The 20431-nt window shown below is 42.2% G+C and overlaps 2 protein-coding genes across 2 annotated transcripts; one reads left to right on the forward strand and one right to left on the reverse strand.

Annotated features, from left to right (window-relative positions):
- Positions 1-86: 86 nt before the first annotated feature.
- On the reverse strand, positions 87-5398 carry il2rga (interleukin 2 receptor, gamma a). Its single transcript, XM_058412315.1, has 8 exons — positions 5238-5398; positions 4054-4144; positions 3174-3355; positions 2888-3027; positions 2569-2737; positions 1757-1856; positions 1044-1125; positions 87-850 (listed from the first exon to the last, which is right to left on the reverse strand). Exons 1-8 carry the CDS (start codon positions 5302-5304, stop codon positions 608-610), a joined length of 1074 nt encoding a protein of 357 aa, XP_058268298.1. The 5' UTR covers positions 5305-5398; the 3' UTR covers positions 87-607.
- A 2024-nt stretch (positions 5399-7422) lies between these two features.
- On the forward strand, positions 7423-16584 carry slc9a6b (solute carrier family 9 member 6b). Its single transcript, XM_058411233.1, has 16 exons — positions 7423-7730; positions 8952-9145; positions 10606-10683; positions 10880-10956; positions 11044-11156; positions 11259-11364; positions 11635-11776; positions 11864-11969; positions 12350-12438; positions 12559-12672; positions 14054-14165; positions 14560-14713; positions 14898-14928; positions 15097-15164; positions 15596-15689; positions 15759-16584. Exons 1-16 carry the CDS (start codon positions 7487-7489, stop codon positions 16020-16022), a joined length of 1986 nt encoding a protein of 661 aa, XP_058267216.1. The 5' UTR covers positions 7423-7486; the 3' UTR covers positions 16023-16584.
- The last annotated feature ends 3847 nt before the right edge of the window (positions 16585-20431 follow it).

The raw sequence follows: 20431 nt of genomic DNA on the forward strand, positions 1-20431 counted from the left end.
TTTTATTGTGATTATGTAAATCATACATCGTTTACAGTAACGATAGTAGTAAAGTACACAGATAGTAAAGTACACAGAAATATTCTGGAAAACATTCACACACACAAAAAATTAAAACAAAGTTTTTTATTTATTTTCCTGCCTCAGATAACATAGTATACTCTGCATTATAGCAAAGATATAGACGTTTGAAGCCTATGAACATAACCTGCAATCATTACACTCTTACTGCATTTCTGTTAACAGCAGCAGTAGCAGTAATCCGTCATAAACAGCAGCATTATGCAGAAAGACCTGAAAATTCAATCAAATTAAATGATTCTACATCTTCAAGTTTATATGTACATATATATCCAATAAATCTACATGTATAATTACTCTGACTATAAATGGTGTGTGTGTGTGTGTGTGTGTATGTCTATGTGTACACAATCTTCAGCCCTTCTTCAGCCAATGAACCAATTTTTTACATGGTTGTGAGTTTGATTTTCCCATTTATAGTAATATAATTAATAGTATATTTTATTTTATTAACTTTTCGAACCCAGATTGTGTCTTGTGTAAGAACCGTGTTACACTGCAGGTGTGTTCTCCTTGACGTTGTGGTTTACAGCCCGTTGAGAGGTGTGGTTTCAGTGCTGGGGGAGTGGCTGTGAGACGGCAGTGTGGAGGTGGACGAGTAGCTCTGCATGGACTGATAGTCAGACGAGACGGCCGTGTGCACTGAGAGACAGTCGTCACTCTCTGACTCACTGTGCGTCTCTGTCTTGAACTCTCGCACCGTGCAGGGTCTCTCGCTGAAGTTAGGCTTAAATCCATCCTGCAGCTCTTTGGAAATGTGCAGCCACTTCTGCAGAAAATTAGACAGAACCTTCAGCTTCCTTCCTCCTTACTTACATCTATATCCATAAATACACTGAGATGATCACCACCACTCTTCCAGTGAATTTTCACTGATCATAAAATCTTAATCTGCACAATCTGCACAATCGGCAGTCTGTCTCTCTCACACGTCTGTATGTTATAAACAGGAAGTGGCTTACTTCTACATTTCCGTTGTAGCTGTCAATAAGATCCTTGAGATTTTTGGGACCTGGTACAACAGGAACCAGGATCACTCTGATTCTAGAAAAATAAAAACACACAGTATTTGTAGTAACTTTGAAACAGTTTGGTGGGTGGTCAGCACGGAGAAGGTAGTCTCTTGCCTCACTACATGGCTGAGAGAACATTCCTGAAGCTTGGAGTGGCTGAGAACCCGGTTCACAGAGAAGCTCTAACTCTCATACACACAAAGAAAATGGTAAACATGTGCTTCTGTCATCTGTGCTTTAGTGTGCCGTGTCCTGGAGACAGTGTATGTGCTCAGGTTTCAGTGCCTCCTTCAATCACAGTTGGGGTAATAAATGTAAACAGAGTAAATAAACAATCTTCCTGCACTCAGATGTTTCTGAAAGAAACGGAAAAATCAATGCGAGTAAAATCCTGTGTGTCTAGCCAAAGAAAGCCTCGCATTTCAGACTTCACTCAGGAGGTCAGTGTTTCTCTGCAACGCTAGCAGAGACCTGAAGCCTGACTTACTGACCGCTCCAGGCAAAAATAATCAATGGCTAAGGATTAACTTATCCCTGCTTTGTGTTTTAGAAAGCACATTGTGTTTAAGATTGTAGTGAGTGTGTGTGTGTGTGTGTTTGAGAGAGAGAGAGATTTCTGTAATGGGTTTCTAGTGCTAAAGAGTTGTATAAAGTGAATAAACCTCTCGCTGTGGATGAGCAGACAGGTGAGCATGATGAGGAGAACAGCGGCTCCGACTGTACAGAGTACCATCAGCGCTGCAGACATCGGCTGTTCTGTATCTACACAACACAAACACACAACATCAGTGCAGACACGCTCAGCTCTAACGTGTGGGGTGATCTACTGTTGGCTTTCCTCTGTTGTCTTTACATGCTGATATTTCACTGCTTAAGGAGTGGGATCATCTACAGTGTCTACTCTCAACAACATGCTCTGTGCACATGTACAGCTATAATTGAATTATGAAAAGAAGATGTTTATTTCACCCAAAGTTGTTTTGGAGCATGGAGCACGGTTTTTCCTGAAGTTTATGGCTGTGTGTGCATGTTTGTGTACAGTATGTAGAATACTGTCTAATAAAGTCTTACAAAACCCTCATTTTTATATTCATTTTATTCCAGTAATATGTTTATAGTCACTGCCATTGTTCATATGTTTATAGTCATTTTCCATTCCCAAATATTACTTTTCCATCAAAAAATGAAATGTTGCAGAAATCAAATGACGGTAAAGGAAGCTAATGTTCAGGGATTGGGTGTAAAAACAGACATGAGTGTGACACTCAGGTGAACATCTCCTTACAAAGCTGCAGGACGAGCTTTAATACCATACAGTGCTGAGCTTCTTTAGTGTGTTACTGTTATGGAGATGTTTTAATATAGAAATGTTTTAACTTTCATTTGATTATTCCTAAAGGAAACTTTACAGCGTTTCTTTACTAAGACTTTTGCACAGTTCTTGTGTGTTGTGTTGGGCTGAGGATGATGTTACCTGTATCATTAATCATCTTGGAGCCCCAGAAGACCGACTCGCTCCATTCGCTCCACAGTTCAGACTGTCCACAGGTGGAGGACATGCGCACTCTCGCCTGGAACTCGTACCCACTCTGACTGTTGGGAAACGCCACGTTGAAGGCGTTCTCCATTCTGCTGCTGTAAATCTGAGCAACGACAACAAACGGGAAATGGTGAGTTTTACTCCACCTTCTGACTGGAATAGACACGGAACACTGATGAGATCATTCTTCTTCTTATTATTATTCTGATTACAGCACACTGAGATGATGACATGAAGAGACAGGTGTGCGTACACTCCACTTGTTGCTGTTGATCCTGTAGCGAACTTCACGCTCCTGACACTGTTTTTTAACATTACTTGTAATGTTCCAGTAAATCCACAGCTCCGGATCCTTCAACAACACCGACATGTTATACGGCGCATCCAACTTCACTGAGAGACAGACAGACAGACAGACAGATAGAAGATGACTCTGTTATTCCTCAGTCATTTTTGAGCTCCATGTGGTCAGTGTGTTATGTTTATGGATAAAAAAAGGAAACAAGTAGCTTGTTGTTGTGTGTGTGTGTGTGTGTTACCCCTTTTTAACAGTGAGTCGTATTCTCGTTTTATCATGTTGATGTCGTCTGTGTATAACCAGGCATAAAATGCATCAAATCTCTGCAGCTGCTCCTCACTGTATGGAACCACGCAGCCGACACGAACCGCCTTGACGTACTGATAGGAGGAACACTCCACAACAAAATCTGGATTTTTATAACTATCAGGAAGACACACACAATACACAGGTATGCTCAACAGGATAAAGACATGATTTAAGAATTCAACCCAAAATCTCAACATCATGGTATTTTATGTAGTTTGACCCCAGTGCACAGGAGGTGATGCCTCGAATCTGATTGGTCAGATTGCAGTAATTCAGTAAGGGGCAAGTAGAGAAGACGCTTCTCCTAAGCAATCGATATGGGGAGGTTTTCTGTAAATGTGATGTGTAGAAGGAGCGTCCAGGGTCAGTGCTATTTAATGTTTAAAAGAGTTGTTAAAAAACATAATGTGGATTTGATGTATATTTTCTCCTCCAGAAGAGGAAGTTCACAAACTGAAACTGTAGTGAAACTGAAAAAGGTCGGAAAAAAAGAGGATCAATTCAGCTCAAAAAATCCTGCAGCAGCTCGACAACAAACGTCCTTGTTTCTCTGGAACCTCTTACACAAAATCACTTACACTGCAATGTTTCTGTGCCCTCACATATTTAACTCTTTGTGTGTGTGTGTGTGTGTGTGTGTGTGTGTGTGTGTGTAAAACTGTTTATAGAAAACACACTGAGGCTCCGAAGCAGGGAAGCTGAGAGGAAGAAACCCACACACCTAAATTCTACACCCACTTCCCCTGCAGCGAGATTCAGTATACCACACACACACACACACACACATACATGTACAACACTGCAATAAACACCTGCTTCGAAAGGTGTAGTTCTCCACCAGGGTTGTGTTTCCATCCCATGTGCAGTTCACATACTCCAGATTCACCACCGTGCACTCGATCTCTACACACACACACACACACACACACAGAAATGAGGTGTAGGGTTCATGGATTATTAAAATTCACTTCAATACAGGAACCTAAAATAGAAATAAATGGAACAGAGACACCATGTTTCTCTTTTCAGCTAAAATTCATCAGAACACTCTACAGGAAGTACAAGTGCCTGTAAAACACCTGCGGTTTGCACACACACACACACACTGACACACATGCACACACTTAGTAACACTCCACAGAGGTCAAAATAATCACCCTGGTGTAGTTACAACGTGCACACACACACACACACTTGTATATTTGTATTTACTAATAAATTTATTTTAATTATGAACTTAAACAACTTTACAGTTTTATACACAGTGTTGTTTATATTTTGTAGTTGAATCCAGATTGAGTATCAAATATATAAGCAATTAATACTGTAATACTTCAGTACCGAGACGAGAACATTACACCTTCCAAAAGTAATGAATATGATTAAAACTTTAATAAATAACGTGTGAGAATTGATCGTGTGGGACGTGTCTTTTTATTCAAATGACCTTCAACGTTTATGCAATAAATATTTCAAAATCCAGCAAGAAAACGTGAGACGGTGCTGGTCATGTTTCTAAAATTATTTCTGACTTTTACTGAATTATAGTATGAATGATTTTAATCCCACTGTGGACATGAATTCATAACTGATTTGTTGATTTTTTATCGTTTAGTAGACTTTATTATTTGATGTTGTGTGTAACTGCTTCTTTCTGTAGTTACTGTGAACTTTTATAAGGACATCATTATCATTATAATACAAAACTCAAACATTTACAAAGTATATATATATATATATATATATATATATATATATATATATATATATATATATATGTATATATATATATATATATATATATATATATATATATATATATATATATATATATATATATATATATATATATATATATATATATATATATATATATATATATAACAGCTTCGTTGTTGAAGGATTGTACACATTCACCTAAATATATATACAGACACACACACAAATAACTATCAAACCCCTGAAAGCATTTAAAATGGAATGTGATGAAACTCACGGTGAGGAAGAGAGGAGGCAGATCCCAAGGAAATCCACACTAACATGAGAAAAGAAGAGAAAATCATCTTTCTGTAGACATTTAACTTTCCTTCGACTGCTTTTTCTTCAACTGTGTGTGTGTGTGTGTGTGTGAGAGAGAAAGAGATAGAGAGAGAGAGAGAGTGTGTGTGAGAGAGACTTCCTGTTAACTTCCCCTTCACAGTGAGCAAACACACACTGGTTTCTAAATGAACTTTACATAAATTAGTTCACACAAATGACTGAAACAATATGCTGAATATCATATGAATAAAGTTTTAATAAACATCTGAGGAGGTTTTTCTTAACGACATTTTTATAAAACAGTCAGACCTTTTTCAAACAGTCAACAGTCAATCTACTTTTTTATTAAAACATTAAAAGTGATTTGTTATGTGACTAACATTCTTGGCTAAAGGCAGCGGTGCTTGTACAGTCTTGATGTGCTGTTTGATGCACTGCTCCTGATTCACACTCTGACAGTCTGGTCAAGTAAAGTTAATGTCAGTGATGCCTTGAAGAGATTTATCTGGATGTTATCACTGGTTTGGTTACTGGATGATGTAAGTTTTGGTTTTGTTTTTTAATAAGTGATGCTTGAAATGAGTGAGACAGAAAAACAAGGTGAAAAAAATACATTCATTACATGTTCATACACATTCTTCACCGTATGAGTAAAACTTTCCTAAAGACCTCCACACCTCCCTCATACCCTGCATCATACACACAACAGAGCCACAGTCAACACAAACCCAGGAGCAGGAGAACCAGTTCTGAAAATGAAAGAATGTGGCCTGATCTGATATATCACGTGTTCTTTTACATCGGGTGCGTGTGCGTCGCTTACCTGGGGATCACGTGGCACCAGGATGCACTATGGGAAGAAGGCAAGCCGGTGGAGGCAGGGTCATGCTTTGGCAATGTCCTGCTGGGAAACCTTGGGTCTGCCATCCATGTGGATGTAACTTTCACATGTACCACCTACCTAAGCACTGTTGCAGACCATGTACACCTTTTCATGGAAACGGTATTCCCTGATGGCTGTGGCCTCTTTCAGCAGGATAATGCACCGTGCCACAAACAAAAAATGGTTCAGGAATGGTTTGATGAGCACAACAATGAGTTTGAGGTGTCAACTTGTCCTGTGAATTCCCCAGATCTCAATCCAATCCAGGATCTGTGGGATGTGCTGAACAAACAAGTCAGATTCATGAAGGCCTTACCTCACACCTAAACTGCTCCTCACACATCTGCTGTTAACATCTTGGTGCCAGATTCCACAGCACACCTTCAGGGATCTAGTGGATGCCTCGACAGGTCAGGGCTGTAAAAGCAAAAGGAGGACCAACACAATATTAGGCAGGTGGTCATAATGTTATGGCTGATCAGTGTATATTTGTAGTGTATTGTGTTGTCTGTCTGAATTTTCTTGTGCTGTTTGCACATTATACACTTTATGTGGCTAGGCTAAATTAACTCAGCCTTAGCTCTGTGCTATTTTATGTAGCACCAGGATTCTGGAGGAACATTGTTTGATTTCACTGTGTATGTCAGCTATATATGGTTGAAATGTCAAGAAAAGTTCTTCTTGGCCTTCTTGAGAGAGAGAGAGAGAGAGAGAGAGAGAGAGAATGATAGAGAGAGAGAGAGAGAATGAGAGAGAGAGAGAGAGAGAGAGAGAGAGAATGATAGAGAGAGAGAGAGAGAGAGAGAGAGACATGATAACCGTGAGTGAAACAGGAAGAAACAGTCACTAATTACTGGCCCTAATACAGCACTAATCTGCTGTATAAAAAAGTCTTAATGCGTCATTTAGGAGCACATAACGTTGTAATGCAAGACAGTTAATACTAGCCATTTAATTTTCTTAAGTTACATATTTTCTGAAGTGTAATTAATGCTAAGAAATATTAATATTTTATAAAAGTTAATATTTATTAGTAAATACACTTCATTTGAAATGTGTTATGTCTTATTTGAAGCTGTTATCATTTGTTAGTTTACAGTTTATCATAATTTTTATTGAAAGAATCCAGCGTTTAAAACCCGAAAGTGTACCTAACAACAGAGGGCTGTGACCGGCTGCGTGGGAGAGGTACTGCGCATGCTCAGTGTTGTTGATAGTTATGCAGGTGAGTTTCTACAAACTTAAGTGCAGAGTAGAGGAGTGTGTTAGTCTCCTCACCGCGCTGTTTCACACACATACACACACGCACACGGGAGAGTGTCATGTGGAGCACCAGGATGATTGTGTGTGTGGTGTGTGTGTGTTGGTGGATGTGTGTGAAGGTGTGTGAGGGTGGAGGCTTGGTGGATGCAGTGAGTGAGCGGCGGGCGCAGGTCAGTCACCAGAGAGACAGCGCCAACCTGCTGACCGCCGCCGTGCTTCTGAGTCTCACCATCCTGACGGTGTGGAGCTTCAAACACAGGAGAATCATCTTTCTGCACGAGACCGGACTCGCCATGATCTATGGTCAGATATCTTTATCACCATCATCACTAGCATCATCATCATAATCATCATCACTAGCATCATCATCATCATTATTATTATAGAGTGAGACAGTGTGAGTTTACTATTCTGAGGTTGTGTTTATAAGTTTCTGTGTCTAACACATTATATTATTATTATTATTATTATTATTATTATTATTATTATTAACAGCAATATCCTTTTATATTATAGAAAGATGATTCTTTATTTATTTGGCTAGTCTGTAGAAGTTATTTCTCTCTGATTTATAAACACATTTAACAAGCATTATTATTATTATTATTATTATTATTATTATTATTATTATTATTATTATTATTATTATACAGTACTGTACAAAGCTCCACCCATTTTTTCAGTCATTTAATTTTAGCTGTTTATTATTAAGTCAGTAAACACATCTGATTTTTACACATTACCTCTAGAGCAGGGATGTCCAATCTCATCCATAAATAGCGATGGCTTCTGCTCCGTTCAAATGAAAACCTGCCCCCACCCCGGCCCTTTTGTGGGTGAGATTTGACCCCCTGCTCTAGAGGAACCTGCAGGAGCTGTGTGTAGAACCTTGCAGCAGACAGGTTAGTGTTTCTGAGAGGGATGATGCTAGAACCCTGTCCGAGATGCAGAACCCTGAGTGATAAGAACTCTGCTGCAGTGCAGTAATCAGATTATTAACTGTTATTCCTCTGAGTTGTCCTGGACGTTGATACTGATGTTATGGACCTGATGTCTGATCTAACAGCACAAACTGATGATTATGAGCATGATGATGATGATGATGATGGTGATGGTGATGATGATGATGAATTAAATGTAATTGATGTTGGGTGTCAGGAGATCTATTTTGAAATTTAGATTTATTAATTAACACTAATGATAATAATATTATAATTACAGTAATGATAATAATAATTGTGTGTATCGCTCCTAATGTGTGTATCACTCCTGAAATCAGATACTAAATCGATGGATTAATCACCACCTTTTCTTCCTCCATTCAGAGATGAAAAAACTGGTTTATTTACACACACACACACACTGACAATGTGTTTAGAGTAAATATTTCGTATGAACCCAGTGTTTTGGCCAAAACAACACATACATTTTCCATTACATTGCTCACTATGGAATCGAATATTTATAATAATAATAATAATAATAATAATAATAATAATAATATGTGTGTGTGTCTGTGTGCAGGATTGTTAGTGGGCGTGGTTTTGCGTTATGGTGTCCATACTGAGCAGGATGTCAGTAATGTTACAGATGTGTGTGTGATGGAGTCCAGCCCCGTCTCTCTGGTGGTAAATGTGAGCGGACGGTTTTATGAATACACACTGAGGGGAGAGGTTAACGAGGGAGACCACACCTCCAACACCGAGATCCTCCGAAAGGTAATAGTGTGTGTGTGTGTTGTAGAGCTGATATACACTATATTGCCAAAAGTATTCGCTCACCCATCCAAATAATCAGAATCAGGTGTTCCAATCACTTCCATGGCCACAGGTGTATAAAATCAAGCACCTAGGCATGCAGACTGTTTTTACAAACATTTGTGAAAGAATGGGTCGCTCTCAGGAGCTCAGTGAATTCCAGCGTGGAACTGTGATAGGATGCCACCTGTGCAACAAATCCAGTCGTGAAATTTCCTCGCTCCTAAATATTCCACAGTCAACTGTCAGCTGTATTATAAGAACGTGGAAGTGTTTGGGAACGACAGCAACTCAGCCACGAAGTGGTAGGCCACGTAAACTGACGGAGCGGGGTCAGCGGATGCTGAGGCGCATAGTGCGAAGAGGTCACCAACTTTCTGCAGAGTCAATCGCTACAGACCTCCAAACTTCATGTGGCCTTCAGATTAGCTCAAGAACAGTGCGCAGAGAGCTTCATGGAATGGGTTTCCATGGCCGAGCAGCTGCATCCAAGCCATACATCACCAAGTGCAATGCAAAGCGTCGGATGCAGTGGTGTAAAGCACGCCGCCACTGGACTCTAGAGCAGTGGAGACGCATTCTCTGGAGTGACGAATCGCGCTTCTCCATCTGGCAATCTGATGGACGAGTCTGGGTTTGGTGGTTGCCAGGAGAACGGTACTTGTCTGACTGCATTGTGCCAAGTGTAAAGTTTGGTGGAGGGGGGATTATGGTGTGGGGTTGTTTTTCAGGAGCTGGGCTTGGCCCCTTAGTTTCAGTGAAAGGAACTCTGAATGCTTCAGCATACCAAGACATTTTGGACAATTCCTTGCTCCCAACTTTGTGGGAACAGTTTGGAGCTGGCCCCTTCCTCTTCCAACATGACTGTGCACCAGTGCACAAAGCAAGGTCCATAAAGACATGGATGACAGAGTCTGGTGTGGATGAACTTGACTGGCCTGCACAGAGTCCTGACCTCAACCCGATAGAACACCTTTGGGATGAATTAGAGCGGAGACTGAGAGCCAGGCCTTCTCGTCCAACATCAGTGTGTGACCTCACAAATGCGCCTCTGGAAGAATGGTCAAAAATTCCCATAACCACTCCTAAACCTTGTGGACAGCCTTCCCAGAAGAGTTGAAGCTGTTATAGCTGCAAAGGGTGGACCGACGTCATATTGAACCCTATGGATTAGGAATGGGATGTCACTTAAGTTCATATGCGAGTCAAGGCAGGTGAGCGAATACTTTTGGCAATATAGTGTATATAGATGATGTTTATTATCATCTGCTTGTCTTGAGTTGTTGGTAATTATTACTACTTCTACTAAAAACTACAACTTAGTACTTTAGTACTAATAAAAACTACTTGTCTCTGTCTGTCTGTCTGTCTGTCTCTCTCTCTCTCTCTCTCTCTCTCTCTCGCTACTGTTCTGTGTTCAGGCCACTTTTGACCCAGAGGTGTTTTTTAACATTTTACTGCCGCCCATCATTTTTCACGCGGGTTACAGCCTCAAACGGGTAACAGTCCATTTCAGTGTTATACTTTGTGTGTGTGTATGTGTTTGTGTGTGTGTGTGTGTGTGTGTGAGAGAGAGAGAGAGAGTGAGAGAGAGAGTGAATAATATGTGTATAATATCGTTAATCATTTCATGTCCCTCAGGTAATGAGCAGGAGTTTGTGATATTCTTGTGTGTGCGTGTGTGTGTGTTTACAGAAACACTTCTTCAGAAATCTGGGCTCCATCTTGTCCTATGCTTTTGTTGGCACTCTGGTTTCTTCTTTTGTCATTGGGTTAGTTTGAAACAGTTTGACAATTCTAAAACCACACACACACACACTATAAAATCATCACCACACTGAGCCTGTGTGTGTGTTCAGGTTGGTGATGTTTGGCTGTGTGGTGGTGATGAGTAAACTCGGTCAGCTCGCTGGTGATTTCTTCTTCACTGACTGTTTGTTCTTTGGAGCGATCGTCTCAGCCACAGACCCTGGTAACATCACCAATAAACACTGTGTACAATAAACACTACAGTTATTTACCAAGTCATTTACTCTGTGTGTGTATGTGTGTGTGTGTGTGTGTGTTATTACAGTTACAGTTCTGGCTATCTTCAATGAGCTGAAGGTGGATGTAGACCTTTACGCACTGCTGTTTGGAGAAAGTGTGCTGAACGATGCTGTGGCCATCGTCCTCTCATCGTCAGTATACACACACACACACATACACACACACTCATACACATACACATACACACACACACACACACACACACACATATACACACACATACATACACACATACACACACACACACATATGCACACACATATACACACACACACACACACACATACACACACACTCATTCATTCTCATTCACATCACACTCCTTTAACTTGAAACTTTAACATGTAATTATAACACACTAAACAGCTCCTTACCTTAACTGTGTGTGTGTGTGTGTGTAGTTCCATTGTAGCGTATCAGCCGTCTGGACAGGACAGTCACTCGTTTGACGGTGGGGCCATGTTGACGTCTCTTGGTGTGTTTCTCGGTGTGTTTAGTGGCTCCTTTGTGCTCGGCTCTGCTGCAGGAGTCTTGACTGCTCTGGTATCAACACAAACACACTTTACTATGTTATTAACAGCATAAACTTCAACACATGACACTTGTGTGTGTGTGTGTGTGTGTTTGTAGCTGACAAAATTCACTCGGCTGAGTGATTTCCCGCTGTTAGAGACGGCTCTGTTCTTCCTCATGTCCTGGAGCACCTTCCTACTGGCTGAGGCCTGTGGCATCACCGGTAACCATTATCACACACACACACACACACACTCTGACCATGTACGTGTCAGTGCTGTTCTGAGAATGAACACAATGCCCAAGAACGTTCAGAGAATGTTGTAGTGTTTCTCAGATGAAGACTGAGCTTTGAACAGAATTTTTTAGTCTTTTATTTATTTTTATATAAATATTTACTATCTAAAATAAATAAATAAATACTGTCTAAATATTTACTATTTAATATTTACTATCAATAATTAATTTAGATTTTTACAAAAATTCACAGTCAGAGTAGAGTTCACAATAAACACAGTCTCAGGAATTATATGTGCATTTATTATTCATTATAGTGTGTGTGTGTGCAAATGTGTTTATGTGCGTGTGTGTGTATGTGTGCAGGTGTGGTTAGTGTGCTCTTCTGTGGTATCACTCAAGCTCACTACACCTACAACAACCTCTCTACAGAGTCCAAAAAACGCACAAAAGAGGTAACAAACACACACACACACACACACATGTTCTTTCGCATAACTCTTTCTCTCTGTTCATTTGTGTAGATGCATACATATTTATGTGTGTGTGTTTGTGTGTGTGTGTTTCCTCTGCAGTTGTTCGAGCTGTTGAATTTTCTGGCTGAGAATTTTATTTTCTCCTACATGGGTGTGACTCTGTTCTCCTTCCAGCATCACGTCTTCAACATTGTCTTCATCACTGGTGCCTTTGTATCCTTACACACACACACACACACACACTTGCCTACGTGCACACACACACACACACAATGTGTGTAATTTAATTAAAAAAATAGATTTAGAATTTATTTAAATTGTTGTTTTAAAAATGAAATAACTTTTTTGTGAATTGAAACAATGTTCCTCCAGGACCTGGTGCTACATAAACAACGCAGAGCTACGGGTTAAAGAGGAAAAAGAAAATTAAACTACTGACATGAAGTGCATGTGTGCAACCTTGTGCAGACAGAACAGGAGGAGAGACAGAACGGGAGGAGAGACAGAACGGGAGGAGAGACAGAACAGGAGGAGAGACAGAACGGGAGGAGAGACAGAACGGGAGGAGAGACAGAACAGGAGGAGAGACAGAACGGGAGGAGAGACATGGCAGGAGACAGACCAGAAGGAGAGACAGAACGGGAGGAGAGACATGGCAGGAGAAGAGACAGAATGGGAGGAGAGACAGGGCAGGAGAAGAGACAGAACGGGAGGAGAGACAGAACGGGAGGAGAGACAGAACGGGAGGAGAGACAGAACAGGAGGAGAGACAGAACGGGAGGAGAGACATGGCAGGAGACAGACCAGAAGGAGAGACAGAACGGGAGGAGAGACATGGCAGGAGAAGAGACAGAACGGGAGGAGAGACAGGGCAGGAGAAGAGACAGAATGGGAGGAGAGACAGAACGGGAGGAGAGACAGAACAGGAGGAGAGACAGAACGGGAGGAGAGACAGAACGGGAGGAGAGACATGGCAGGAGACAGACCAGAAGGAGAGACAGAACGGGAGGAGAGACATGGCAGGAGAAGAGACAGAACGGGAGGAGAGACAGAACGGGAGGAGAGACAGAACGGGAGGAGAGACAGAACGGGAGGAGAGACATGGCAGGAGACAGACCAGAAGGAGAGACAGAACGGGAGGAGAGACATGGCAGGAGAAGAGACAGAACGGGAGGAGAGACAGGGCAGGAGAAGAGACAGAACGGGAGGAGAGACAGAACAGGAGGAGAGACAGAACGGGAGGAGAGACAGAACAGGAGGAGAGACAGAACGGGAGGAGAGACAGAACGGGAGGAGAGACATGGCAGGAGACAGACCAGAAGGAGAGACAGAACGGGAGGAGAGACATGGCAGGAGAAGAGACAGGGCAGGAGAAGATACAGGAAGAGAGACAGAATGGGAGGAGAGACATGGCAGGAGGAGAGACAGAATGGGAGGAGAGACAGAACAGGAGGAGAGACAGGACAGAACACAGAGGGTATAATTATGTGATTAGTTTGTGTATTTCATTCTGTATAGTTTTTAATTAATTGATTAATTTAGGAAATGATTTCAGAGATTAAAGACGTTATGTTTGTTCCTGATTGCGGATCAGTTGGCGATATTTCTGGGAAGAATTGCGAATATTTATCCTCTTTCCTTCCTGCTCAATCTGGGCCGAGCGAATCCCATCAGCTCCCGCTTCCAGCACGTCATGATGTTTGCAGGTGAAATGTGCTGCACTCTGATTGGCTACTGTGACCTCAGCAATCAGCCAATCACAACACACCATCCTTTTCAGCATTCCTTTCATTTTAGTCACACTTTTAACTTTAATGGTTTCAGATCAGATTCCATCTGAATATTTTCATTGTTTACACGTCTCTCAGATTTAATAAAAAATAATAATATCATTTTTAAATCTATTTTTTTTAATCCAGCAGTAAGATTGCCAACACGTCATGGATTACTAGTCTAATAGAACTGCAATCACTGCTTATTAATAAATAATTATCATAGCTACGCCCCCACAAATCCCCTATGTGCTGTTTTTGTTATTTTACATTCTTATTTGCTTCTCAGTACATGTGACTATACACAGTTTGACATTTGACCCTTCAGGGCTGCGAGGGGCCATGACCTTTGCCCTTTCAATTCGGGACACAAGCACCTATGCGAGGAAGATGATGTTCTCCACTATACTCATCATTGTCTTCCTCACGGTGTGGGTGTGTGGGGGCGGGACCACGCCCATGCTCACCTTAATGAACATCAGGTGTGTGTGTGTGAGTGAGCGAGTGTGTGTGTGTTGACGTCCTATACTTTTATCGTTTATTTTATTTATTCGTCCTTAAAATGTATATCATATAACTGATTTAATTTTTTTTTCTAGTTTTATATTTGTATTTTATTATATTTATATTATATTTATTTATTTGCTTCCTTAATTCCCTCTCCAGAGTTGGTGTTGATGAAGATCAGGAGAACTTGGTGAGTGTGTGTGTGTGTGTGTGTGTGAGTGTGTGTGTGTGAGTGTGTGTGTGTGAGTGTGTGTGAGTGTGTGTGTGTGTGTGTGTGTGTGAAAAATAAGCATGATTCTTTTAATGTCTCTCTCTCTCTATCTCTCTCTCTCTGTCTCTCTCTCTCTCTCACTCTCAGGTGGAGGATTGTGCGAGTGGCCGTGACTCTGCGTGGCCTTTCAGACTGTGGTACAAATTTGACCACAAGTATCCTTCAGTCAGTAAAATAAAAAGAATAATGAAAACAAATGTGTATAATTACACACTAGGTATGAGTGTAGTGTGTGTGTGTGTGTGTGTGTGTACAGTACTGTGCAAAAATCGGTGCAAAAACACTAAATGTCCGAAAATGTTAGTCAGTAAAGAAACACGTGACTGTAACAGCGTGAAAACCAGCTGCTTTTCACACCAAATCCAGACTTTTATTCGAGTTCTGCTCTTTACACTGTTCGTTTACGTAGAAATGTTGAAAATTGATTTGTTAATTTTTTTAAAGGCAGATTTTCGTGAGAGCATTTGTTTGTGTGACTTTTGTGCAGTTCTGTGAGTGATGTGTGTTGATCACACTTGGGCTGCAGTGTGATGATGTGACCACTAGATGGCATCAGATTGTGTTTCCTTAACCCTTCACTCTGCAGTTATCTGAAGCCTCTCCTCACACACACTGATCGCCCGCTCACACACTCCTGCTGCACTCCACTGGCACACTGCTCCACCATTCAGCACAGTCAGGTACACACACACACACACACACACACACACACACACTTATGCTCATCACAACAGGTCTCTTCCTCTCAGCAGGAGGAGGATGATGATGATGATGATTCAGAGCTGATCCTCAGTAACAGATCCAGCCTCCTGTACAGTGAACTCCGTGACCTCAGTGACCTTAGTGACATCAGTGACATCAGTGACCTCAGTGTCCCCTCCATCCCATCCAATCAGGACGCTACTCGTTTACACCCTGATCATCCTGCTGAGTCCCGGACCCCTTCGCTCCCTTCTTCCTCCTCTTCCTCCCCCATCCTCTTGCAGTCAGAGCCGCTCCGATACAGACTCTAGCACCGTATTATCGTAGTGTGTCAGATGTCACAGTGCACTTGTCCAACAGCGCTAAGTAGTGCACATACACACCACAATCTCACTATTTCCCTAGTGGACATATAGGACACTGGAAAAGATGTGTCTTGTGTAGTGCACTCTGTTAATCTGTTAAGTGAGTTTTTGGGGTTTCTGCACACTGTTCAATATGGTGTGCAAGTTCCTGTGCCCTAAGTAGTGCACAGTGTGTTTGCCAAGGAGACATCCAAATGGGATACAGCTCCTTACTGCTTATGTTAGTGGTAGGTGCTGCCATTTTTTATTCAGTAAAAGTAATACATATTGCACTAAGTAGGGTGTGAAAATGTGTGTGTGTGTGTGTGTGGGCATAAGAGAGAGATTTTCTATTATTACACTTTAAGTTACATGAAATACACAGAACTGCTTATTTGTTATTGCTGTGATTCTCAGTGATGTCACTTCCTGTATTCATGTAACTGACTGTATTAATTTATTTGAATCTGTTTCAGGTATGTGTAAAATGTGTCTGGATTAAAAGACAATTATATTCTGGGGCTGTGTCCCAAATCACAGCATGCATCTTATTTTTACTGAAGTGCACAGAAAAGTCTTTTAACTGTCTAATGTTTAGTGTACACTAAACCCACACCTAGACAACACACTACACTACCTACACCCACACCTACACCCACACTACACTACCTACACCCACACTACACTACCTACACCCACACCTACACCCACACTACACTACCTACACCTACACCCACACCTAGACAACACACTACACTACCTACACCCACACTACACTACCTACACCCACACCTAGACAACACACTACACTACCTACACCCACACTACACTACCTACATCCACACCTACACAACACACTACACTACCTACACCCACACTACACTACCTACATCCACACCTACACAACACACTACACTACCTACACCCACACTACACTACCTACATCCACACCTACACAACACACTACACTACCTACACCCACACTACACTACCTACATCCACACCTACACAACACACTACACTACCTACACCCACACTACACTACCAACACCCACACTACACTACCTACACCCACACTACACTACCTACACCCACACCTACACCCACACTACACTACCTACACCTACACCCACACCTAGACAACACACTACACTACCAACACCCACACTACACTACCTACACCCACACTACACTACCTACACCTACACTACACTACCTACACCCACACTACACTACCTACACCCACACTACACTACCTACACCTACACCCACACCTACACCCACTCTACACTACCTACACCTACACCCACACCTAGACAACACACTACACTACCAACACCCACACTACACTACCTACACCCACACTACACTACCTACACCTACACTACACTACCTACACCCACACTACACTACCTACACCCACACCTACACCCACTCTACACTACCTACACCTACACCCACACCTAGACAACACACTACACTACCTACACCCACACTACACTACCTACACCCACACCTAGACAACACACTACACTACCTACACCCACACTACACTACCTACACCCACACCTAGACAACACACTACACTACCTACACCCACACTACACTACCTACATCCACACCTACACAACACACTACACTACCTACACCCACACCTACACAACACACTATACTACCTACATCCACACCTACACAACACACTATACTACCTACACCCACACCTACACAACACACTACACTACCTACACCCACACCTACACAACACACTATACTACCTACACCCACACCTACACAACACACTATACTACCTACACTCACACCTACACAACACACTACACTACCTACACCTACACCCACACCTACACAACACACTATACTACCTACACCCACACCTACACTACACTACCTACACCCACACCTACACAACACACTATACTACCTACACCCACACCTACACAACACACTACACTACCTACACCTACACAACACACTATACTACCTACACCCACACCTACACAACACACTATACTACCTACACCTACACAACACACTATACTACCTACACCCACACCTACACAACACACTACACTACCTACACCCACACCTACACAACACACTACACTACTTACACCCACACCTACACAACACACTATACTACCTACACCCACACCTACACAACACACTATACTACCTACACCCACACCTACACAACACACTATACTACCTACACCTACACAACACTACCTACACCTACACAACACACCCACACCTACACAACACACTACACTACCTACACCCACACCTACACTACACACTATACTACCTACACCCACACCTACACTACACACTACACTATCTACATCCACACCTACACAACACACTATACTACCTACACCCACACCTACACTACACACTACACTATCTACACCCACACCTACACAACACACTATACTACCTACACCCACACCTACACAACACACTATACTACCTACACCTACACAACACTACCTACACCTACACAACACACCCACACCTACACAACACACTACACTACCTACACCCACACCTACACTACACACTATACTACCTACACCCACACCTACACAACACACTACACTACCTACACCCACACCTACACAACACACTACACTACCTACATCCACACCTACACAACACTACCTACACCTACACAACACACCCACACCTACACAACACACTACACTACCTACACCCACACCTACACTACACACTACACTACCTACACCCACACCTACACTACACACTATACTACCTACACCCACACCTACACTACACACTACACTACCTACATCCACACCTACACAACACACTACACTACCTACACCCACACCTACACAACACACTATACTACCTACACCCACACCTACACTACACACTACACTACCTACACCCACACCTACACAACACACTACACTACCTACACCCACACCTACACAACACACTATACTACCTACACCCACACCTACACAACACACCCACACCTACACAACACACTACACTACCTACACCCACACCTACACAACACACTATACTACCTACACCCACACCTACACAACACACCCACACCTACACTACACACTATACTACCTACACCCACATCTACACTACACACTACACTACCTACACCCACACCTACACTACACACTATACTACCTACACCCACACCTACACTACACACTACACTACCTACATCCACACCTGCACAACACACTACACTACCTACACCCACACCTACACAACACACTATACTACCTACACCCACACCTACACAACACACTATACTACCTACACCCACACCTACACAGCACACTACACTACCTACACCCACACCTACACAACACACTATACTACCTACACCCACACCTACACAACACACTACACTACCTACACCCACACCTACACAACACAACACACTTCCTACACCCACACCTACACTACACACTACACTACCTACACCCACACCTACACAACACTACCTACACCTACACAATGCACCCACACCTACACAACACACTACACTACCTACACCCACACCTACACAACACAACACAACACACTTCCTACACCCACACCTACACTACACACTACACTACCTACACCCACACCTACACAACACTACCTACACCTACACAATGCACCCACACCTACACAACACACTACACTACCTACACCCACACAACACACTACACTACCTACACCCACACCTACACTACACACTATACTACCTACACCCATACCTACACAACACACTACACTACCTACACCCACACCTACACAACACACTACACTACCTACACCCACACCTACACTACACACTATACTACCTACACCCACACCTACACTACACACTACACTACACATTACCATGCACCCACACCTACACAACAGACTACACTACCTACACCCAGAACTACACCCATACCTACACTACCTACACCCACACTACACTACCTACACCCACACTACACTACCTACACAACACACTACACTACCTACACCTACACAACACTACACTACACCACACCCACACCTACACAACACTATACCCTACACGCTATACTACATGACACTAAACACTACATTATACACTACACTACACACTATAATACATGACACCTACACACTACACTATACCACACCACCTATACCCACACCTACACAACACACTACACCAGACCACCTATACCCCCACCTGCACAATACACTACACAATACACTACAATACAGGAGATATAAAGTAAATTTCATCTACACATATTCACTGCGTCACTCAGTGATTTGGACTGGTGTCTGTATAAGAAGTAACAATACTTGTGTGCTATTTCCTGTTGGGGCTG

Source organism: Hemibagrus wyckioides, linkage group LG16 (genome assembly GCF_019097595.1).
Source record: "Hemibagrus wyckioides isolate EC202008001 linkage group LG16, SWU_Hwy_1.0, whole genome shotgun sequence".
NCBI lineage: Eukaryota > Metazoa > Chordata > Actinopteri > Siluriformes > Bagridae > Hemibagrus > Hemibagrus wyckioides.

What these genes read in the sequence shown, in the direction of transcription:
- slc9a6b (XM_058411233.1), top strand. Translation starts at nt 7,487, where the DNA reads ATGTGGAGCACCAGGATGATTGTGTGTGTGGTGTGTGTGTGTTGGTGG. An exon ending in CGTCTCAGCCACAGACCCTG is followed by an intron (nt 11,157 to 11,258) that starts GTAACATCACCA and finishes GTGTTATTACAG; the next exon opens with TTACAGTTCTGGCTATCTTC. An exon ending in CTCACCTTAATGAACATCAG is followed by an intron (nt 14,714 to 14,897) that starts GTGTGTGTGTGT and finishes TTCCCTCTCCAG; the next exon opens with AGTTGGTGTTGATGAAGATC.
- il2rga (XM_058412315.1), bottom strand. Translation starts at nt 5,304, where the DNA reads ATGATTTTCTCTTCTTTTCTCATGTTAGTGTGGATTTCCTTGGGATCT. An exon ending in TGCCTCCTCTCTTCCTCACC is followed by an intron (nt 4,145 to 5,237) that starts GTGAGTTTCATC and finishes GTGTGTGTGTAG; the next exon opens with AGATCGAGTGCACGGTGGTG. An exon ending in CGACTCACTGTTAAAAAGGG is followed by an intron (nt 3,028 to 3,173) that starts GTAACACACACA and finishes TCTGTCTCTCAG; the next exon opens with TGAAGTTGGATGCGCCGTAT.